This window comes from Drosophila rhopaloa, unplaced genomic scaffold (genome assembly GCF_018152115.1).
Source record: "Drosophila rhopaloa isolate 14029-0021.01 unplaced genomic scaffold, ASM1815211v1 contig_115, whole genome shotgun sequence".
In the NCBI taxonomy this organism is placed as follows: domain Eukaryota; kingdom Metazoa; phylum Arthropoda; class Insecta; order Diptera; family Drosophilidae; genus Drosophila; species Drosophila rhopaloa.
The window spans coordinates 16,202,628-16,223,773 of NW_025334990.1; the positions used below are offsets into that span (position 1 = coordinate 16,202,628).

At 40.8% G+C, this 21,146-nt stretch overlaps 12 protein-coding genes across 12 annotated transcripts; 6 read left to right on the forward strand and 6 right to left on the reverse strand.

Moving 5' to 3' along the window:
* Positions 1-2,414: 2,414 nt before the first annotated feature.
* Positions 2,415-4,529, forward strand: LOC108053651 (cuticle protein CP14.6). The gene is made up of 4 exons (XM_017136363.1): positions 2,415-2,454; positions 2,909-3,087; positions 3,862-3,937; positions 4,029-4,529. The coding sequence occupies exons 2-4, from the start codon at positions 2,912-2,914 to the stop codon at positions 4,182-4,184; spliced, it is 408 nt and encodes a 135-aa protein (XP_016991852.1). The 5' UTR covers positions 2,415-2,454; positions 2,909-2,911; the 3' UTR covers positions 4,185-4,529.
* A 25-nt stretch (positions 4,530-4,554) lies between these two features.
* Positions 4,555-6,032, reverse strand: LOC108053648 (odorant receptor 47a). The gene is made up of 4 exons (XM_017136360.1): positions 5,732-6,032; positions 5,489-5,678; positions 4,818-5,433; positions 4,555-4,605 (listed from the first exon to the last, which is right to left on the reverse strand). The coding sequence occupies exons 1-4, from the start codon at positions 6,030-6,032 to the stop codon at positions 4,555-4,557; spliced, it is 1,158 nt and encodes a 385-aa protein (XP_016991849.1).
* Positions 6,033-6,555: 523 nt separating this feature from the next.
* LOC108053657 (neuropeptide-like protein 32) lies at positions 6,556-7,018 on the reverse strand. Its single transcript, XM_017136368.2, has one exon. The coding sequence runs from the start codon at positions 6,950-6,952 to the stop codon at positions 6,650-6,652; it is 303 nt and encodes a 100-aa protein (XP_016991857.1). The 5' UTR covers positions 6,953-7,018; the 3' UTR covers positions 6,556-6,649.
* A 1,791-nt stretch (positions 7,019-8,809) lies between these two features.
* On the reverse strand, positions 8,810-9,375 carry LOC108053658 (cold and drought-regulated protein CORA-like). The gene has a single exon (XM_017136369.1). The coding sequence runs from the start codon at positions 9,143-9,145 to the stop codon at positions 8,843-8,845; it is 303 nt and encodes a 100-aa protein (XP_016991858.1). The 5' UTR covers positions 9,146-9,375; the 3' UTR covers positions 8,810-8,842.
* Positions 9,376-9,485: 110 nt separating this feature from the next.
* Positions 9,486-9,847, reverse strand: LOC108053660 (protein FAM98B). Its single transcript, XM_017136372.1, has one exon. The coding sequence runs from the start codon at positions 9,845-9,847 to the stop codon at positions 9,557-9,559; it is 291 nt and encodes a 96-aa protein (XP_016991861.1). The 3' UTR covers positions 9,486-9,556.
* A 672-nt stretch (positions 9,848-10,519) lies between these two features.
* Positions 10,520-11,245, reverse strand: LOC108053659 (pupal cuticle protein Edg-91). The gene has a single exon (XM_017136371.1). It carries the CDS (start codon positions 11,240-11,242, stop codon positions 10,520-10,522), a length of 723 nt encoding a protein of 240 aa, XP_016991860.1. The 5' UTR covers positions 11,243-11,245.
* Positions 11,246-13,225: 1,980 nt separating this feature from the next.
* On the forward strand, positions 13,226-13,645 carry LOC108053656 (glycine-rich cell wall structural protein). The gene has a single exon (XM_017136367.1). The coding sequence runs from the start codon at positions 13,246-13,248 to the stop codon at positions 13,579-13,581; it is 336 nt and encodes a 111-aa protein (XP_016991856.1). The 5' UTR covers positions 13,226-13,245; the 3' UTR covers positions 13,582-13,645.
* Positions 13,646-15,324: 1,679 nt separating this feature from the next.
* On the forward strand, positions 15,325-15,789 carry LOC108053635. Its single transcript, XM_017136339.1, has one exon. It carries the CDS (start codon positions 15,400-15,402, stop codon positions 15,736-15,738), a length of 339 nt encoding a protein of 112 aa, XP_016991828.1. The 5' UTR covers positions 15,325-15,399; the 3' UTR covers positions 15,739-15,789.
* A 963-nt stretch (positions 15,790-16,752) lies between these two features.
* Positions 16,753-17,620, forward strand: LOC108053633 (splicing factor 3A subunit 2). The gene has a single exon (XM_017136337.2). The coding sequence runs from the start codon at positions 16,777-16,779 to the stop codon at positions 17,539-17,541; it is 765 nt and encodes a 254-aa protein (XP_016991826.1). The 5' UTR covers positions 16,753-16,776; the 3' UTR covers positions 17,542-17,620.
* Positions 17,621-19,131: 1,511 nt separating this feature from the next.
* On the forward strand, positions 19,132-20,063 carry LOC108053625. The gene has a single exon (XM_017136329.2). It carries the CDS (start codon positions 19,146-19,148, stop codon positions 19,509-19,511), a length of 366 nt encoding a protein of 121 aa, XP_016991818.1. The 5' UTR covers positions 19,132-19,145; the 3' UTR covers positions 19,512-20,063.
* A 51-nt stretch (positions 20,064-20,114) lies between these two features.
* LOC108053626 (H/ACA ribonucleoprotein complex subunit GAR1) lies at positions 20,115-20,530 on the forward strand. Its single transcript, XM_017136330.2, has one exon. The coding sequence runs from the start codon at positions 20,123-20,125 to the stop codon at positions 20,462-20,464; it is 342 nt and encodes a 113-aa protein (XP_016991819.1). The 5' UTR covers positions 20,115-20,122; the 3' UTR covers positions 20,465-20,530.
* Positions 20,465-21,062, reverse strand: LOC108053628. The gene is made up of 2 exons (XM_017136331.1): positions 20,966-21,062; positions 20,465-20,730 (listed from the first exon to the last, which is right to left on the reverse strand). Exons 1-2 carry the CDS (start codon positions 21,060-21,062, stop codon positions 20,525-20,527), a joined length of 303 nt encoding a protein of 100 aa, XP_016991820.1. The 3' UTR covers positions 20,465-20,524.
* Positions 21,063-21,146: the final 84 nt, after the last annotated feature.

Below are 21,146 nucleotides of genomic sequence, written 5' to 3' on the forward strand. Positions count from 1 at the left end.
ATTTCGGGCTGGTCATCCGAGTGTTTCGGTAATCGCAGAAATTCCCGTCCGAACAGGTTGATCATCATGATCGCGATCAGAACACGTCATAAACTTGTTTCGCATTCGCTGGAAGCCAATCCATCACTTGAAGTGCCCAAAAATACCTGGGCATACGGGCCAGAGCAACTGATTGATTGCCAATGTTTAGGAAACTGCACTCGATTAGCATAGTGCTCCACACGCTCCGCCAGACAAAGGGGCATAAATTAAGATAGATTTGATGTGCGCCTAAAACGAGTCCATATCGGATTCGAATCGCACGCGATCCATCAGTCATCAGTCATCACACGGGAAACTGCTTGGCCACAGTGAGTGTGTCGGGGCGAAAAAATAAAAAAACAAGAAAGGAAAGCTAACTTCGGGCGGAGCCGAAGTTGATATACCCTTGCAGAATTCTCTATAATAATATTCTCCAAAATTATTCCTATGATGCATTCTTAATACTCATAAAAAATCCAAACTTCCTAACTTTAAAAACACCAAAGTTATGGCATTTCGAATCGTTCAGTTATATGGCAGCTATAGGATATAGTCGGTCGATCCTTATGAAATTTGGTAGGTCGGATTGATTGGCCAAATATAAAACCTGTAGAAAACTTAACTTTCTAACTTTACAAACACCAAAGTTATGGCGTTTCCAATCGTTCAGTTATATGGCAGCTATAGGATATAGTCGGCCGATCCTTATGAAATTTGGTAGGTCGGATTGACTGGCCAAATATAAAACCCATAGAACATCCCAACTTTCTAACTTTACAAACACCAAAGTTATGGCATTTCCGATCAATCAGTTATATGGCAGCTATAGGATATAGTCGGCCGATCCTTATGAAATTTGGTACGTCGGATTGATTGGCCAAATATAATACCCATAGAGAGTCCCAACTTCCTAACTTAACAAACAGCAGAGTTATGGCATTTCCGATCAATCAGTTATATGGCAGCTATAGGATATAGTCGGCCGATCCCGGCCGTTCCGACTTATATACTGCGTGCAAAGGAAAGAAGGGTGTGTGCAAAGTTTCAATTCGATAGCTTTAAAACTGAGAGACTAGTTTGCGTAGAAACAGACAGACGGACAGACGGACAGACAGACGGACAGACGGACAGACGGACATGGCTATATCAACTCAGGAGGTGATCCTGATCAAGAATATATATACTTTATAGGGTCGGAGATGCCTCCTTCACTGCGTTGCACACTTTTGACCAAAATTATAATACCCTCTGCAAGGGTATAAAAATGCATCCACTATAAGTGAGTGAGCTGCAAATTGTATGTCAAATGTGAAAAATGCACTAAGCCAGCTAACAACTCTTCCTCTCAGTCAGCTGCAATTTTGCGAGAAGCAGCGCGAAGGCCAAAATAAAACGCGGGCAACCGCGAAATTGGCCAAGTAACATGGAAAACGTAAGAAAGGGAAAACCAACGGGTCAGGCCGAAAATACAAATACAAATACAAATACAGATTTCGGGCGATGTTCATCATGTTCGTGATCATCTGCATCGCAGCAGCGTTGGCTGGATTTTTGCAGCAGTTATTGCTGTAATTTTTATGAATTGCAACTGACATTTCCTACACGCTGGAAAAGTTTAAAGTTTAAGCTCGGAGCAAAAAAATTGGCTTAGCCGGCCGGCAAAAGCGGGTAACTGGTGCAGAAGGGAGTGGTCCCTGCGACCTGGTCAACGAAATTGGCCCAAAAGGGCAGGGGTGCATCGGTGAATTCGTAGTGAAAACAAAGACAAATAATGCTCTTAAACGATGCATTGAAATGGACAAGTTGGCTACGCCCCATCCCGCGGCATATTCAAATGTCAGGCGGTAATCAAAGATTCCATTACGATTTATTGGCAGGCATGTGGCCAAATGGCCAATTCATCAGTTCGAAAACCAATTGCAACATTTGTAATCTTTTAATTAATATTTGACTTAACGAATTATTGCAGCCAGCCAGCCGAGCATCCAGCGGGGGCACTAATCAAATGAAGTTCGCATTGCTAATTCACATAAATTACAACGCGGAGAACTGTGAGCTGTAAGCCGCATACGCGGCGTATGCGCAACGCCCATTTGCATTTGAAACTCGTTGCGCATACGCTACGTGGTGCGGTGCACCGGCAACGGCAGCGACGGCAGCTCTTCCGATTCTCTTGCTGTCAAGCCAGCAAACACTGTTTGTTTGAAAGCCCGCTTCTCCCCCCCTCTCCGCCATCTGCCCTTCCAGCCTCCGATTCTGGGGCTGCTGCACTGCATCTGGTTGCGGATGCTGGCGCTGCTTCTGCCGCTGCTCTGCTTCCAGCTGCAGTGAATGCGATTTCGGTATAAAAACGTTTGTGGCAACTGCAGCCAAGTCAAAGCACTTTTGACGAGCCTTCCAGCGCAGTACCCGCTATCAAGTCGCGAATCCGAAGTGAGTTTCAGTTCTACTTGCGGTGGTGAATCCTTAGAGTCAGGATTAAAAAACTACAGAATACCCATATTCAACTAAGAACTCAAGTGGAGCTAGTCCTGTTTAAAGGATACTTATAAAAAAACTCTAACCATAAAGGCTGCTATTACTTTGGATGGCTTGGCTGGAGACCCAGCCTCTTATATGGATATTTTTCCCACGACCTTCATCATCATAACCATCATCATTTCGCAGAACTTTCAAATCGCAAAAAGCCAATCGGAGTATATCAGATACTAATTGCCAAGCAACGAGTTTGACATTCAAAGACAACGCCGCCGGCAACTCAATCGGGGCACCAGAAAACTGAACACCAAACACTGAAAATTGCACACCGCACCTCATCTCACTTATGACTCTATTTAACCACCAAACCCCGTCGCGGTCCTCCCGTCCTCTTTCTCGCCCACTAAAGGTCATGACGATCACCCACGCCTCCTTCGCAGCCGTCGTTTTGGCCCTCTGCTGCCTGAGTTCGGTCCATTCCCAGCCACAACGAGGACTTCCCCCGCCCCGCGGCAACTCCTTCGATGCGAACGCGGTGATCCTCAAGCAGAACTTCGACCTCAATCCCGATGGCTCCTACCAGTACAAGTAAGTGGGGGCCAGGCTCTATTCGATTACCTCTTCAGTTAATCATCATCACTTCTATGAAATCTAATGCTTTTATACACCATTTTTTAAACTTTGTATTACAAACATGGACTTAATGGTTACGATGCAACTAGAACTGATCATTAACAGTTTGATAGTATTACTCCATTTCTTTAGTTCTTCTATGTTGCACGCAGCTATTTTTATATGAAAATAATGCTTATGTTAAATGTTAACATTATTTCCGTTTTTTTACATTTTTCCTAAGATCCACTTTTTTATTACTGAATGAAAAAAATCTAGATAAAACAATTTAATTTATTTTGAATAGATGTGTTATGTTGTTAAAAACACGTTTGTATACAAGTTTTAAATGTATGTGCTTGTTAAAATATAACAAACTATACAACCCTTTAAGCAACCAAAACCTTAACGTAAAATGTATATTTTGGGAGTTTCCACAATTTGTTTTTTTTTTTCAAGAAGCAATACAACTTAGACATCTTAGTTCTATCCAAATAGGAACATTTTAAAGGCATTTAATGTGAGCTATAGTTGTTTTTAACTTATATAAAAAAATACAATTTTCTAAATTAAATTCTTTTTCTTACCTTTTTAACTGTTGCTTAAAAATATATAACTCTGTGTTCATTTAAAAGTTTGCTTTATAATTTTTCCCGCTGAAAACAAAAACATTTTAAAACACATTGTTGTTTTGTTTATTTTATGTTTTTTTAATGCCTAATTATTGCGATTTTTTTCGAACCATTTTAGCTACGAGACGAGCAATGGAATCCGAGCGGATGAGGCTGGCTATTTGAAGAACCCGGGCAGTCAGTTGGAGGCTCAGGTAAGCATGCTTTTGGGCTTGATCTTTAGAAAAATATAGCATACTTTGGGGCACAACTAAAATGTTATACTCATCTCTTATGATAATCCAGGTAATGCAGGGATCTTACTCGTATACCGGACCCGATGGCGTGGTCTACACCATCAACTACATTGCCGATGAGAACGGATACCGTGCCGAGGGTGCCCACATACCCACTCCGCCTCCAGTTCGTGCCGCCGCCGCTCCCGGAAGATTCTTCAAGTAAACCCCATCACTCCAACTTCGTGTTCTAATTCTTCATCGCTACGCTCAAGTTGGCAATCGTTTCGTTGCGGGTCAGTTAAATTGACCGAAAGTGAACCAGATACAAACAAGAGAGATCCATCATCCCACCCCCAACCATTTCCCTGCTCCCGAAAACCTTCCTCACCTTCGTGCTTCATCTGTGCATTTCTAAGGCAAAGCCAATTTCCAATCTACGTTCTACATTCTACTTAGTGCCTAACAAACTGTGTGTGAGATAAACATTTGTAAAATATGTAAATTCGATTGTTAAATGTCGTACGGCAACGCAAGCTCAGCAATAAAACGAAAATTGCACAAAAATCAATCCAATGCATTGTGATGACTCCTTTTTAAGAGAAGGATCTCAGCATGGTAATGTAGGACATGGCTGTGCGAACAATCTGAAATGGGAAATAAGTGGGTCAGTGATGGGAAGTTTTTTTAAATGCTAATTTTCAGGAACTGATTTTTCAGGTGTTATATTCGATCAATCCCTATATTCAAGGAAAATACTTAAAGACCTTAAAAAAATTATTATTCTAAATTTGAAACTAAGGTGAACTCCTGAAAAACCAGCTCATTCAAATGTGGTAAATGGCATATATACACTCACCGATGAGAAGGCCTCCATGTTGGCCTCGAAAAAGTAGCCAGTGATGCGAAATCCGTGATGGGCCCGCATCATGCTGATCAGTAGGGATCGGCAGATGGAAGTGGAGGCGCCACCAGCTCCCAAACTTTCGTGCCACGGACTGTCGTAGATGGCCCACTCAAACAGGGCACTCTCCGTCTTCAGATTCTCCCCGCAATAGCAGTAGATATAGGCCTGTATAATGATGGTGGCTATGAAAGAGGCGTAGTACACGCCCTCTGTCTGGGCAAAGGTAATGGAAAACAGGTAACCCAGCATGCAAAGTTGCAGCGAAGAGATGAAAAACTGGGCACAAATAATGGGTTGGTAGCAGAGATTCAAGTCGGCGCACATATCCAAACTCGTTTGATAAAGGGCAAACACTTTGTTAAGAGTGGCCTGTGATTCCCTATGATTTCCGCCTTTGAATCTTAAAACCTTGTACTGTGCGATTTTGAAAAAGGCACACAGATTGCTGGTGAAGGAGCAGAATATGGTATCCAAGCTAACAGCAGGTAAAACCACACCAGTTGATGCAAAGGCACTCCAAATAAAACTCAAGGCATAGTTTCGCATGATGTGGATGTCCCAGGGAAATCTATAAAAATTAATCATGAAAATATAATTTTTATGAGCTATATTTTAATACCCACAGACAGGGAAAAGGCAGCTCTGGCTCAGCGTGTCCTGCCAGCCAATAACTGAGTCCCATTCTCACAAAGGGCAGCACACTATTCAGAGCCCAGGCGAGAAGAAAACAGGTCCTGAACAAGGTGCACATACGTTGATCCTGCTTGTTTGCGGTATTAAGAATCTCGGCATACTCTTCTCCTTGTTCCGATTCTTTTAGACATTAAAATATTAATAAATACATCTCCAAATAAAACACAACTCACCATTTGCCATCAGTAAGCGAAACTTATCAATCAATCGCTTAAAATCCCGTCGCAAGTAAAGTATCATGCTGAACTTGAAGAGTCCTAGAATGGTAATTAATAGAGCCACCATGGCATCCGCCAGCAGCATTACATTCTTCCAATTGTGGAGAACAGCAGCCAGGATGAAGGGAAAAATGGCAGCTATTCCAAAGACATTAATGGCTCTGTAGGGACGTTTCCACATCTCACGGTTTTCACTAAACAAATCAAATCCCAGCAGGGCGATGGTGCTCTTCTGTACTTCCAGGAAACTATCCATGTCGTCTAGTGTTAAATCAATCTCACACTAAGGAATTTCAGCTTACAACAGGGGTTTTAAACCTTTCCACTGAGCAAAGGACATGGTTAAAGGATACTGAATTACCGAATACCCTTTCCGGGTTATTATTTCCATGATAACTTTACAAAATAAAAAAAAAGGACCTTTTGACTTACGTATTCTTTTTTAACTCAGGCTTCTTCTATAAATTGAAAAACCTACTTGGTAATTTCAATTAACTGAAAGGATTCCAACCTTATTATCTTATAATAAGAAATATCCATTTTAAGACATCCACTTCTAATTGACTAAGTCTTTGTAGATTATAAAGAATTTTTCTAAATCTTCAATAATATCTGTTTATATGTAAATCAAATACTAAGTTGTCTGATGACTTAATGCTTTGAAGAGTTGCTACAAAATATTCGAAAGGATAAAGATACCCAAAGGAAGGCAATAATAACAGGCCTTAAAACACCACCTCCGATTGACACCTCTTCAGGCATACGAAATGAGAATCAAATTTTAATGCTTCAATGTTCTTTATTCACGCCTCGACATCCGTGGGTGTCCTTTTGACGTGGGGCAAGTGGTGGGCTTGGTCGGGGGCGTGTTCATTACCAACCGCGACCCCAACCTCCGCGGCCACCTCCCCATCCGCCGCGGCCGCCTCCCCAACCGCCCCATCCTCCACGTCCGCCCCATCCGCCGCCTCCATGATGACCCCATCCGCCTCCACGTCCACCCCATCCTCCGCCCCACTGGCGGGCCTCTCGGGCTCCATCGTTGGCATGGTTGGCTCCCTGATCCGCGACGTCCAGGAGTCCGATCACCCGCTCTTCGTTGGCGGCATCATCCAGGGCGTAGGCGTATGCCAGGCACAGGATGCCAATGAAGGCCAGAAGTGTTAGACGCAACATTCCGTACGATTGAATTCGATTGATTGCTGGTGAAGACCTGAGTGCAACTGATGAATTGTGGACTCGAATGCGCGCCTTATATTGGAAGATCTCGTCACTCGGCGTTCCTGTTCTCATACGCATCAATAAGTCGGGGTCTCGGAACCCTCCCCCCATGGCTCACCCCCTCTTACCCATATAAATACTAAGCCACATACCATATACTATGTATACCTGGCCTGAGGTGCGATTGTTTAGGGGCTTTTTTGACCGGGTTCTGTTTTGCATCGTTATATTTCACCACACAATTATTACACTCTTTGTTATACTGTCCGTCTGCTTGAGTTTTTTGGTCATTTTTTTTGGCTGTCATTACTGAATCATTTAAAAATTTAAATGTCTCATTTGCGAAAGTTGTCGGGATGCTGCTCCTAAGTGGTTCCATACATAGATCATAGGATTAGGGTTTGCAGCCTGTAAACAATGGGGACCTGTTTTAATTTATGGGTTTTTACTTAAATGCATTTGGATACTAAAAGTCCATGGGAGGTTTAAGCAACAAAGCTAAGTATTGACATTAGAAACATTCCACTTGTAAACTAAATTGCAACTAATTGCAGGTTGAGTAAGCATATCTAATATTGACTAATCTTTGACTACCTCATCATTAAGAAATCCCAAGTGACACACATTAATATGCAAAGCCTATTAGTATCGGGTTAAGCTAGAAGTTATTGAACTGACAGACTTTTAGAGGCTAGTAAACTATAAAATGGAAAATTACCCTACATGCGCATTTAAATCATAATGATGGATCACCTTATAAAAAAATTACTTGTTTTTAATCTTCTTATCCACACTTATAAATATATATATGATTATTAAACAAGTGGCTCCTTCACTTGATAGCAATCACATGTATTCACAAGGATTCATATGGAAATGAGCTCTCAATTGTCTAATAAATGTCAAGATCGTCTTGTTTGCTCTAGACTCTAAAAAGTAAACAACTTGGGGATTTACGATGGCAAGCCAATGAACCTAAGCTGTCAATACAGGTTCCCCTCGAAATATCCCGAAAGTTTTTTAATGCTTTTAAAAAAATAAAAACAATCATTTAGCTGATTTGCTTAATTTGCTCGTGCACGTCGAACAAAAAAAACACGCCCACTGTTAAACTAAGTATGATTATATTTTGGCAATAAACTTGAGTTCCACCAAATTTCAATAATTCGTTCTGGAGCTTAAAAAGTTTTCTAAAATCAAAGCTCTTTTACTTAGGTATATATAACTGAAAGAGGGCTTGTCATTTTCATACTCTTACAGAGGGTATTACCTTTTATTTATTCAATTTTGTTCAAATATAAATTATTTACTCGATTTCAGCTTTAAGTTTTTAACTTGATGACTAAATCTTTATATCTGCCATTTGCTTTATATTGTCGTTTCTTAGTTTTAAATGATTCAAATTATTTGTTTTCTTGGCAGAATATACATTTTTTAAAACTTTAAGAGAATAGTTTTCTTTGTGCTTTAATAGTTTTTCATTGTCATTTGCATAACAAACATGTTCATATTACTCAGTCCTCAAATGCCAGTTACGTTATGTATTTATCTTTTCAATTTATTAATGTACTTTCGGGGAATTTGTAAATTTGTAAAATACCTTAAAAAATGAACTCATATGTTATGAGTTAGTTGGAACTTCCGATCATTAACAACCGAGTGTTAAATTAATAAAACATGTACTATGGATTTTTTTAGAGTTTACTATTTTGTATTAAAACAGTTTTTGAAAGACTCCCTCTCAATCTCAGAAAAATATGAAAATGTTTTTTTTTTTAATTTTTTTATTTACAGAACATTGGGTTGGGAATTTTAAGTGATATCTACAGTCTAGTGAGCATAGTGTCAATAATGACCACCACGACCACCACCATGGCCGCCGTGACCACCATGACCGCCTCCATGTCCTCCTCCGTAATGTCCTCCACCTCCACGTCCTCCACCTCCGTAATGACCTCCACCTCCATGTCCTCCGCCTCCATAACCTCCGTAGTTGCCACCGCGAGCCTGCCGCACTCCGCTTTCGGCATGGGCTCCTCCATGATGTGCCACGTCCAGCAGATCCTTCAGATTGGCTTCATTATCCTTCAGGGCCAAGGCATAGGTCAAGCACAGTAGGCCAACGACGGCAAACAGGATCAGACGCATCTTGTAGATACTTTATTTGGGTGACTTTAGAGATAGATTATTTCGCTTGATCTTGGTTATTTGCTTTGTGCAACTGTGAATCTGTGGGCCAAAACCATGCTCTTTTATTCGGCCAACGATCCAGAGAATCGACAGACATTCCTGTTTTTTGTTTACTATTTTGAGTATTCAGGTTTATTGGGGTTTAATTTAATGTTTCATATAAAATTCCGAGAAATAAACAATTTAAACGGCTTTGCTTTTTAAATGGGCCAATAAAAAGCTCTTTAAAGCATTGGTTTTTTGTTTACTTAATTGCGCTTTGATTTGAAAAGCTTTCAGGGAGCTTAAACAAAAGTTATTAATTCGGCCCGAATCGTTTATTTATTTAAGTTGGTATAAATTTTTTGGAAGCGACTGTATTTGGGTTAGCTACCACCAGTAGTTGCTCCAGGGGCGATATGAGACACTCCATCCATTGTTCCATCCTCCGTTCCAGCTGCCACCCCATCCTCCATTCCAGCCTCCTCCCCATCCGGAGTTCCAACCTCCTCCCCATCCTCCAGAAAGCCAGCGGGCAGGCCTTTCGCCCTCTTTTGCCCCCTGACCTCCAAAATCAGCCACGTCCTCCAAAGTGACAGGAGGAGCAGGATCCTCGTCGACAGGCTGGGCCAAAGCCCTTCCTAAAAGAGCCAAAAATGACACGAATAAGATGAACTGCATCCTAGGCCACCGCTTCAAAAAATACTATGATCCAACTGATCTCGACTACCTCATTTTATACAATCTCACAGAGTTCAGTTTTCCGCCCTCTAATTGCAATTTATTTGCAAGTTGAAGACGAGAAGCTGAGAAGCCCTGACCCAAGACCCATACCATATTAGCAAATAACAATAAATGCATTTAACACAATTTACATAGCTTAACAAAGCAACAACTTTTGGAGTAGAATTAATTTAGCCGGTAAGAGACAGGTGGAAAGAGAAGCCCAGCAAAAATTGGTTCGCAATTAACTGCATAAACACCATTAATTTATGTTCAACAAATAACAAAACATTTATTTAGTTAGCAGGTTTAACAACATTAAATTAGAATATGGATAAGATTTATATATAAAATATTATTTTAAAATAATAACTTTGATAGATTAGATATGAGTATTCAGTATAAAGAGGCAGATTTAATTTACTTACTTAATTAACTTTAAATTCTGAATTGAAGAACGCATTTTGGTAAGAGAAGAAAACTAAGTTTGGTTTAAATAAAAAAATTTTAAAAGGTAAGAATTATTTAACATTTCTTTTTTCCGTCAATTCTTGAGAAAAGAAATATATGGAAATTTAAAATGCTGGTTCGATGACGTATGAACTATAATAATACTATTGGACTTAAGACCTAACCGAGCAGACTGAGTAGGCCGCTCAGCGCTTGAGGATTAGCCCCTGCCCCAGTTGCTCCACCTGCCCCGCCCCCATTCGCGAGCAGGGGGCGTAGACTGCTGCCCAAAGCCTGGCCCAAAATTCCAGCCAATTGAGCTTGCTGGGCAGTGGAAAGCTGTGAGGTACCAGCTCCAGCTCCAGGTATTGCACCTGCTCCTGCTCCCACTCCAACTGCCGATGATGCGGGAGAACTGGATATACTAGCCGAACTGCCATATCCTCCATTCGAGGGATAACCCGCTGATGCTCCTAAGTAACTATAATTGGGCCTGTAGCCGTAATACTGCTGCGGTCTCTGGTAGCCAGCATAGTTGTAGTAGTTGGGTCTGTAATAGTTCTGGCCATAGCCATAAGCCAGGCCGGGATATCCATAGTTGTAGCCATAACTGGGATAGCCATATCCATAGTTGGGCCTATAACCATAGCTGGGATAACTGCCGCCGTAATAGGAATCCAGGGGATCGGATTGAGTGCCTCCACCTCCAGCGGCGGATGAAGATCCAATTCCAGGTCCTGCAGCCAGGGGTACATCGAAGAGGGGACGACCACCGCCTAGTAACAGAGGCGTTAATAGACCCAAAGTCCTGCCCTGCGGCCGATCCTGTCCAGATTTTCTCCTCTGCCCGTTGGACAACGAAAATAGAAGGCTCAAGAGAGCAAAACGCGCGGGTAGAAACATTCCGTGACCGTCGAAGGCAGATTAACAACTGAAGACCGACTGAAAAACCCAATAATATTTTATACCACAGAGTTCTTGAGTGAATTTCCAAATGTGTTTTGCCAAAAAAGTAAAAAAGACTAGAAGACCTTCGGCACCTTCAAATAATGATCGCAGGTCGAGCGGAACTTCGCAAGTTTTGGGCCAGAACGTCATCAACTGGTTAGAGCCACGCTGCTTTCACGCCCAGTTCGAGATCGTCTTGTTTTTGGCCCAGTCTGCAGACGAATCACTTTGGCACACACCCGACATTGACCTTGCCAAAATGTTGGCCAAATAAGTCAGCAATCTGTTTCACACCGTTAACTCGATCGCTCACTTCCGCAGGTTTTGTTTTGTTTTTTGGCCTGTTGTTTCATTCACAATCAAATAGCCTGTGGGCGTTTCTGCTATATTTGCCGGCTATAATAACAAAAATCGTCAATAGCAAAGTTAATTAGCGGTCTGGAAATCTCTTCACTCCTCAGCAAATGCATTCCCATAGATCTTCGCATCACTGATTCTGAATCATCTTATACGTATAAGTGTATAAGAGCAAAGGTTCCCCTTTTTTGTGTTTCCAGGCCTTTCGGGACTGCCGCGAATTATTATATTTGCACTAATTGATCAGCGTTTCGCCAGACATGGAAATCTTTGGCTTTTGATTTGATTAGGTCTGGCTAGACATCTGCCAGTTAGCCAATCCGATTAGGTAATTAATGTGTTAGTGGCTCGGTATAAATTTTAATATAATTAAGAGTTCTCTTTAATAGCAGGGAATATAGTAAAATATTGCAAAGTGTTAATAAATAGGAAATTATTTATTATAAAATAACAAATATTTTATTTTTAATATAATATATTATGTCTCTTGTTAGTAGATAATGGTAAATGGTGAAGTGTCTTTTGTTTGGTTAATGTTAATGCATCCCTAAAATATAATTCCGTAGAATTCCAATCATTATTTGGGCCTTGTTAATAGATAATAGTAATTTGTAAAGTGTCTTGTGTTTGGTTGAATGTCTATGCATCCCTTACATATATTTCCATATAATTCCAATCATTTTGTCAATCAAATTAAGCCATTAAGTAACACGCCCTTAAACCGGTTTAACCCATCGCAATGATATACGATTTGTTTTGTTTAAGTGTCTAACGTCTTTTCCGTTTTGCCTGCCCATCAGTAGATCAATTTTTACGCTTGAAATGTCTCGCACAAGCGTAAGAAAAAAACTGGTTTTACTTTATTACTGAACCTTTTAATATTTTCGCTTAAACAATTAATGTGCTTTCCCTGATCCATAAAAACAGACACCGATCTAAGTTAATGAAGAAAATTCGATACCCTGCTAATACTTTATAGAATGTGATTATTTAACTGCACAAAATCCCTATTTCTTTGGGTCGATGATCACTTAAGAGATGTTGTTGATCTGAGTTCAACCGTAAGAGAAGTAAATCCCCAACTTGGGGGCTGGTCTGAAAATATCTGCAATAACTATACACGGAAAAAAACCATCTACTTTTTAGAATGTTTTAAGATATTTAAAAAATTTAAATTATACAATAAATTAGATATTATAAAGGTCAGTAGTGAATATATGATTTGACAAAGAATTTGGTATTATTAAATAAATCACTTGTTGAATACAAACTTTATAAAACGGTATTTTCTAATATGAAGATACAATTAATAAATCATACTGTTACTGTACTGGTTTTTTATGTGCTTTTTTTTTTTTTTTTTGTTTTATTTCTGTGATAGTTTGGGGGCTCTGGGATTTCCGTTGACCTTAAGTTTTGGTGAAATCATCAGCATCATATGATAATTGCCTCGCGGGTATAACTAATGATACTTGGATAGTAAATACTAGTTAATAGGGCCATAGAACACTTGCTCTTCAGGCGGGACATCCCCGAATTATCTAGCTATAAAAGTTAGAACCCGAGTTGATTTGATTTTAGAAAGTGTTTGAAAGTCCAATATGAATCAATACCTGGTGTTTGCTCTCGTCTTCGTGGCGATTCTGTTCCTGGCCAGCGGACATCCTTTGGAGGATCAGAAAATTACCCTGGAAGAGGTCGAAGTTCAGCCGGGAATCGATGATGGAACTGGCGCAAGAGCTGCCCGAGGCTTTGGAGGATTCGGAGGATATGGCCGACGTGGCGGTGGATACTGCTGCGGAGGAGGAGGAGGTGGTGGCTTCCGTCGAGGAGGATACGGTGGTGGTGGCTATCCCCGTGGAGGCTACGGCGGCTACGGAGGAGGCAGTGCATCGGCATCGGCGTCCGCTTCAGCCAGTTCCAGTTGGGGACGTTAATAATTTCAATTTGCTTCACTTTAATTGAGACGAAAATAGATAAAAGTCAAGACGAAAACAAAAACATATGACTTTGTTTTGGGTGAGAATTGTGGGCACATGGTGTAAGGGGCGTGGCAGATTGCTTACGCACTTAGTCGCAAATAGTACGCAATCAAATGGAACCGGTCTACAAACGCTAATCAATGAATGCGATTCAAACTCGATCGAATTTATATTTTTATCACAATTGATAAAATCTTCCGATCCAAAGATTCCGCTAGTTCTAAGCCATTTAATTAATAATAGCACACCTGGATCATAAATATACCTTTGTTTTTGTTTATGGCATTTAAAGCAATTTTCGCTAGTGCTTGTGAAATATATTTATTACTGAAAGGAGTCGCTGAATCTGGATAATGTAACCTGTTTTCTAAGGCACACACTAATTGGCAAGTCAATAAAAAGCTAGTTCCACCAATTTCGAGACATCTGGGATTGGGACAGGGTTTTTGCGGTTTTGTTTTCATGCACCCCCAAAAACCTTGCGATCGAGTATTTTAACGGAAAATTACCTCCAAGTTCCTGGCACAACATTTCACCAAAGGGGATGAACTTCAAATTGCGTAATTTTATGATTCATGACTTTTAATAGGTAATAAAAATATTTTCCTCACTCAATTGAGGAACTCATTTCCGTTGTCAACATGATTCATGTTTGTTTCTAAGTTTTCGCAATTGCACTTAATTAGCATCCCACCCACTTTGCGAATTACAATTTTCAACAAAAATGTGGGAACAAATATTTTGTAAATTACTTGCCCTTCATTATCTTGATTGCATGAAGTTCAAGCCCAAATCTTAATATTATTATTTAATATTAAGAAGTCTAAAATTACTTGGAAACATATCCCAAAATAAATACTCAAAGTGTTCAATCACGCTGTAGACTTTCTTGACTGACACTGCGGTTTACCGACTTTGTGGTTTTTCACTCTCGATCAATCCCACAAAAAGAAAAACTTAAACATTTTCAAATGTTCAAATTGCGGTATGTAACCACAGCTTAAAATATTAATAGCAAGATTTATAGACTTATTAAAGTCATTTACTAAAATAAAGTATTTATACTCTTAATATCGGAGTTTATCTGTTGCCTTAATAAATATATAAATAAAGATATATATACGAAAACCAAATGCAGTTATCACGATTTTTCAACGGTCAACTGAATTTATACACTGTTTGATCTCTGAAACTGGCTTGGCCTATAGTGCTAAAGAATTCTTGCTGAATACGTCATAGATTCTTAGAAATGCCTAATTGATGACCAATTTGAATGATACGGTGGCCAACTCCTCAAATGAATCATTCGCAGTTTGGCAGTGCCTACCGCAACAAAAAGCGAAATTAAAGAGTTGTGAATGCCGAATGCCGACAAACGAAAAGCGAAAACCGCAAGACCCAAGAAAGGTCACCCCCCAAAGGGGCACAGCCCCCAACTGACGTCACACGAGAGAAGTTGTGAGCTGGAAACCGGCTGGAAACCAAAAGGCTGGACCACATTGACGGAAATGTTGTGCGGCCCGATCCCTGCTAATTAAATGAAAATTAGTGCCCCACAACTGTCACCGCTGGAATCTGGCTGACTGGCTGGGCGATTTGGTCTGTCATAACAATTAGCGCGTATTTTGGGAAAGATTCGCGGCTATAAAAGCCAACGGCGGATGGCAGATCAGGCACAGAACCCCAAGGAACTCCAGCTAGAGTGGATATACCAAGCCAGCTAAAAACTACAAATCAAAACCAAACAAAGAAACCCACAAATACCTGATAACCATGCAGTTAGCCATCTCCTTCGTTGTGATCTCCTTGATCTTCAGTTTGAGCATGATCCAAGCAGCTCCTGTCAGGGAATTCGTTTCGGCCACGGATATCACAGGAGAACCAGTGCGCCAAAAGCGAGCCAGTGCGGATTACTACCAGGGCGACTACTTCATCTGCTATCCCAAGAGCGAGGTCTACGGCAAAAAATCTAGTCGCTACGGTGGATCCAATCGCAGGTCCTATGACTCGGAGGACGATACACCTCACTACCTGGCCGATGATCCTTTGGCTGTCCGCCAAGCTCGTGCAGATGCCAGAAGGGCTGCCTACACCGACAGTTTTGGCAAATAATTTTTCTCGAAATTAATTAATTAATTAATCTCGAAATAACATACCTACGAAGTTGGGGAAACGCACAGGTCTAGCTTAAGAAGTTGTACAAAGAATATTATTAGTATTTATTAAAAACAATTTAAAACTATGATTAAAAACAAATAAAATTGTTAAATAAAAACATGAAAGATATCGTATTTATTGAACAACATATACTTTCAGTAGTTTCCATACATTGATAGTTTATCATATTAGATATAGACATCCGAATTCTAGTAGTTTTAGGAATTTTAAGGTTTTTACCCTAAGTATAAATATAATTAAATAAATAGTTTTTCTAAACTTAATGGAAAATTCATTGCGAAGAAATTTAACTGTAGTGTTATTGAATTACTCGAGGTCATACGTTGGTTATATTTTAATTTAAAAATGTTAAAAAATTAAAATATAACCAACCTATGACCTCGAGTAATTTAATAACACTACAATTATTGTTTAATAGGTCGATACAAAAACCAAAGAAAATTTAACTTTTAAGAAACCTATTTGTATAGGCCTTCCAAAAAAAACCGCTAGAAATAATTAAAAATTCAAGCGACAATTTTTCATGGCATATTTCTAGGCTGTGGTCCCAACTAATTTCTAGCCCCTTGATTTCATCTTCAGACAGAGACGCCCCCGCTTTACCCTACAGATATAAGATACATATTAAAATCACAAAACCGACGACTCATCTGGTGAGCAACGATTTTCTGCAAGGCGAACTCCGTGCGCTGGGCCGCTGAGACATTTCGCACCTTATTTGCCTTGGGCATTAGGCTAAAAGTGTGAATTGTTTATAAAGAGATTACAAAACCGAAGACAGGGCGCTTCAGTGGGCCGGCAGTGTTCGACTTTTGCCGCCATAAAAACATAAAAAGAAAAAAAAACGGCATCACTTTAAACGAAAAACCAAGGCGGATAATCGCAAAAGAAAGTTTTCACCATCGGCCTCGGCATAAAAGGCGATTCCAACGAGCCGGAAGCAAACAGTCGCATCCAGAGATAGCTACCGAAATGACCAAGTTTGTGGCTAAGAAAGCACTTCTCCTGTTCACCCTGCTAGTCCTGGGTACGGTCCAAGCCAAGCCACTGGATCGGGAACAGGATCTGAATCAGGATCAGCATGTGCGAAAGGAGCGCCAGTTGAAGATGGCCGGCTCAACGGATGCGGATGTCAAGATGGTGGCCAATGTGACTCCGGCTGCCGCTTCTCAACCCATGGGATTACCGATGAACCAGATGGCCCTGAACTCCGTGGGTGGCCAGTTGGTGAGGTATCCCAACTATCCTGGCCTGATTTACTCCGGCATTGCTCCGGCACCTGGAATAAATGGCATTCCCGGCCTGCAGACGAACATTGCCAACAACTATCCCTCGTATCCGGATCCCAACCTGGCAGGATCTGCTCCAGGCTTCAACCCCTTCGGCTCCTTCGGCTATCCCGGCGTGCCACAGATGTACGGCAACCCCCTGATGTATCCCAATCCCCAGCTGCCCAATGGATTTGTGCCCAACCCAGCGGTGGATAACTACCAATCGCTAAACAGCATTGTCAACATGGCCAATGCTCAAGGATTGGGTGGCGGAAATACTGGCTTGTATCCAGCACCTCAGGGATTCGGTGGTGTTAACTCGGGACTGTATCCTGCCCCCCAGGGATTCGGTGGAGCCAACTCTGGACTGTATCCAGTTCCACAGGCCAATATGCAGGGTCTCTATCCACCACCCGGTGGCTTCTTGGAGCGCATGAACATGCAGGCCTATGCCCCCGGCTTTTAAATGAGTACCACAACTCACTATTTAATAAGATAATTTATTTTATTTATTTCGCAAAATACAAGCACATTTAATCAGAAAAGGAAATGCGGTTTTCTTTATTTACTGAATTACTTGTTTGTAAGTTTCCGATGTCTTGGAAATAGGTTACCCACAAATGGACTTTTCGATTCTATAACTTTTCCAAATTTAAGCCGGTTCCAAAGTGGCGTACCCCTAAAGACTCGTGTTTTGATTTTAAAAAAAACTGCATTCAAAATTTTCATTTTAGCGTTGGTCAAAATTTTTATTCATTTTCATGTTAGTTATTTTCAAGTTTCCGATGACTTGTAAAAAGGTAACCCACCATTAGACTGTGGAGCCCATAACTTTTCTAAATTTAAGCCGATCCCAAAGTGGCATACCTCTAAAGACTCGTGTTTGATTCTCAAAAAATCTGCATTCAAAATTTTCATTTTAACGTTAGTCAAAATTTTGACCCATTTTCATGTTAGTTATTTGTATGTTTCCGATGTCTTGTAAAAAGGTGACTCACCATTGGGCTTGTGGAGTCCATAACTTTTCCAAATTTAATCCGATTCCAAAGTAGCATACCTCTAAAGACTCGTGTTTTGATTCTCAAAAAAACTGCATTCAAAATTTTCATTTTAACGTTGGTCAAAATTTTGACCCATTTTCATGTTGGTTATTTGTATGTTTCCGATGTCTTGTAAAAAGGTGACCCACCATTGGACTTGTGGAGTCCATAACTTTTCCAAATTTAAGGCGATTCCAAAGTAGCATACCTCTAAAGACTCGTGTTTTGATTCTCAAAAAAACTGCATTCAAAATTTTCATTTTAACGTTGATCAAATTTTTGACCCATTTTCATGTTAGTTATTTGTATGTTTCCGATGTCTTGTAAATAGGTGACCCAAACTTGGACTGTGGAGTCCATAACTTTACTAAATCTAAGCCGATTATATAGTAGAATACCTCGGAAGATTTGTGGCTTGATTCCCTAAAAGTCGGTATTAAAATTTTTCATTTTAACGTTGATACATTTTTGACCTATTTTCATGTAAAAAATTGGACTTCTAGAGTTCGTAAATATAAGCCGTTTAAACAGTTTTAATATGCATCTGATGAAAAGTTTTCGACTGTTATATAGTATTACTCACCAGATAATCTTTTAAGGCCATTTAAAAGCAATCACTTGGGGATCTGTATGTCTTCACCCGTTCTTCAGAGAAATATGGACATACATACCCTGGAGAGTAACCTCTTTTTAAACGCTAATTAAGCAGCAGGTGTCAAGTGCAATGTTGGTAATTTGGCAAAGGCGGCCAAAAGTATATATTTGGAAAGTGAAAATGAACATGCTGATTTGCACCCGCAGAGCCATTGAACTATTTCTATTCTATCCGATTTTTCCCTAGAGATAAAGATACCTTTTCCCACTTTGATTTACGATCCACAGTGATTTGTTGGCCTGGCAATGCATTTATCTGAGTACCTGGGTCATTGATAAGTTAGGCAGGTAGTTGGGTCTGGGATAATCCGATAATGGAGTGTGTTCAGCTGGGTATAAGAACCGGGGTTGAAAGGTCAAAGAGCAGCAGTCTTTAATGAACCATTGCACCATGAACTACTCCACGTTGAATCGCATATTTTTGGTTGCACCTATCTTCCTGCTTTTCCTCATGGATATCTGTGAGTCCAAGGCGTGGTGGCCATCAAAAGAAGCCAAAGACTATTCCAGTTTGGATCCTGTGGTCTGGTCGAGATCTTTCGCCCCCGAGCATGTGAGAAAAACACGATATAATGTCATCTCGGAACCTATGAGGAAACATCGCCACCGACAATCATCGAAACTTTGGTACCAAAAGCCTGTTTATCCCGAAAACTTTGTCAGTGCAAAATACTACAAGAAATTCCTAAGGAGACGACAGAAACTGGCGGCACGTGAGATGTACGCACACTGGAGGCAATAGCCCCATATCAGTCATAACCATTAGGTGCTAAGCAAATCTTTATATCTAGTAATTAGCATAAAAAACAAAAGACCTAAAGCACAAACGAGCTGGCTTTTTATTTTTAGCTGGCAAAGTCGCGCGTCAGCCAGAAAATCCTGACTCGCTTCGATTAGCAGGAGTTCTAAACTAGTTCGAGGAGGAGTAAAACCAAATCTGGTCCAAAACAAACACAGACTAAGGTCAACGCGATTACGTTTCAAGACCAGCAACCTGGTAATCGCATTGGCAAACATGATGTAACTATCGTTAGGTCCAAGCTAAAGACCTGAGCAAACCCAACCATTTGCACACACTCACTCGCTGAAAGACGAAAAACTCACCGAAAACCCAGCCCAAAAGTCCAACAAAATTTTGGATGAATGAAAGTACGAGTATATTTGGCCAAGATCGTTGCTGGGCCCACACTTTGTTGACACTGCAAATTAGCAACTCTTCGCACGAGCCCAAGACCCAGACCAGAAGTATATAAACCTAGTTGTCATGGCACTTGGTATTAAGTACCAATCCAGCCAGCATCCATCAATCAGCTATCTCCAATCTCTTTGAAAACCCTTTTGAGAAGCCACAGTATGAAGTTCCTTGCCCTGAGTCTCGCCCTGATCGCCGTGATCACCTGCTGTTTGGCCCTTCCGGTGGATCTGGTCGATGGTGCACCACTGACCCTACTGGAACTGGAGGCGGAACAGGATCCCCAGGTGGATGAACTGGAGGGCGAGCGAGTGGAACGAGGACTAGGAGGTCTGGGAGGACTCGGCGGCAAGTTCGGCGGCTTCGGAGGACTCGGTGGCCTGAAGGGAGGATTCGGTGGACTGGGACACGGCTTTGGCGGTGGATTCGGAGGACATGGCTTCGGCGGCGGCTTCGGTGGACTGGGCAGCTTCAAGAGTCTCTTCAACAAGAAGTTCCGTTGATGTTGCAGCAAACACAAATTGTAGTCTAGTAATTTCGTAATAAAGTATGTTTAAGTAAAATTAAAAGTTCCCCGTTTGATATATGGGATTCAGAGCTCCATAGAACTGCAGTTCTGGCTCTGGAGTACTGGTGGTAATACCCATCCTGGTCTTAACGGTGGGGGGAGGAGGAGGTGGAGGGGGAGTGGGTGCTTTGGGCTGAAAGGGACTGAAGGCCAAGCGCACTTGACTGGCAAAACTTCGCCATAGTTGGAACGGTTTGGGAACTGAAAGTGGTTAATTTTGGATTAATTTCTAAAGCGTAACAAAAACTAGACCAAATTAAACTAGGTAAAAGCTATCAGTACTTATAACCAAAGGAATTATTTAAATAACAACTTCATAAATATTCAAAAAATAAAATTTTACATTGAAATTCTAAAGTTTATACTTTCTTTAAATGGTTAAATATTATTTGAGAGTAAAAGTTAGTTTTGTTATTTAAAGGGATATAAGCCTTACCCAAACTTGGTGATGGTGCCACCTGTGGATCGAATTCGCGCTCATCCAAAGCAGCCACCAGCACCACAGTGATCCAAAGCAGCAACAGACGGATCATTTTGGCTGTCGACCATAGTTGCCTTCTTATAAACACCTCCAATCTTGACTTTCCCCCACCATAAACCCAAAGTGATATTAATAA

Excerpts from the sequence above, each read along its gene's own strand:
- LOC108053651 (XM_017136363.1), top strand. The coding sequence starts at position 2,912 with ATGACGATCACCCACGCCTCCTTCGCAGCCGTCGTTTTGGCCCTCTGC. Across the intron at positions 3,088-3,861 it reads GATGGCTCCTACCAGTACAA|CTACGAGACGAGCAATGGAA; the intron begins GTAAGTGGGGGC and ends GAACCATTTTAG. Across the intron at positions 3,938-4,028 it reads GCAGTCAGTTGGAGGCTCAG|GTAATGCAGGGATCTTACTC; the intron begins GTAAGCATGCTT and ends ATGATAATCCAG.
- LOC108053633 (XM_017136337.2), top strand. The coding sequence starts at position 16,777 with ATGACCAAGTTTGTGGCTAAGAAAGCACTTCTCCTGTTCACCCTGCTA.
- LOC108053660 (XM_017136372.1), bottom strand. The coding sequence starts at position 9,847 with ATGCAGTTCATCTTATTCGTGTCATTTTTGGCTCTTTTAGGAAGGGCT.
- LOC108053657 (XM_017136368.2), bottom strand. The coding sequence starts at position 6,952 with ATGTTGCGTCTAACACTTCTGGCCTTCATTGGCATCCTGTGCCTGGCA.
- LOC108053648 (XM_017136360.1), bottom strand. The coding sequence starts at position 6,032 with ATGGATAGTTTCCTGGAAGTACAGAAGAGCACCATCGCCCTGCTGGGA. Across the intron at positions 5,679-5,731 it reads TCGCTTACTGATGGCAAATG|AATCGGAACAAGGAGAAGAG; the intron begins GTGAGTTGTGTT and ends AATGTCTAAAAG. Across the intron at positions 4,606-4,817 it reads ACATGGAGGCCTTCTCATCG|ATTGTTCGCACAGCCATGTC; the intron begins GTGAGTGTATAT and ends TTCCCATTTCAG.
- LOC108053656 (XM_017136367.1), top strand. The coding sequence starts at position 13,246 with ATGAATCAATACCTGGTGTTTGCTCTCGTCTTCGTGGCGATTCTGTTC.
- LOC108053635 (XM_017136339.1), top strand. The coding sequence starts at position 15,400 with ATGCAGTTAGCCATCTCCTTCGTTGTGATCTCCTTGATCTTCAGTTTG.
- LOC108053626 (XM_017136330.2), top strand. The coding sequence starts at position 20,123 with ATGAAGTTCCTTGCCCTGAGTCTCGCCCTGATCGCCGTGATCACCTGC.
- LOC108053628 (XM_017136331.1), bottom strand. The coding sequence starts at position 21,062 with ATGATCCGTCTGTTGCTGCTTTGGATCACTGTGGTGCTGGTGGCTGCT. Across the intron at positions 20,731-20,965 it reads GGCACCATCACCAAGTTTGG|TTCCCAAACCGTTCCAACTA; the intron begins GTAAGGCTTATA and ends AACCACTTTCAG.
- LOC108053658 (XM_017136369.1), bottom strand. The coding sequence starts at position 9,145 with ATGCGTCTGATCCTGTTTGCCGTCGTTGGCCTACTGTGCTTGACCTAT.
- LOC108053659 (XM_017136371.1), bottom strand. The coding sequence starts at position 11,242 with ATGTTTCTACCCGCGCGTTTTGCTCTCTTGAGCCTTCTATTTTCGTTG.
- LOC108053625 (XM_017136329.2), top strand. The coding sequence starts at position 19,146 with ATGAACCATTGCACCATGAACTACTCCACGTTGAATCGCATATTTTTG.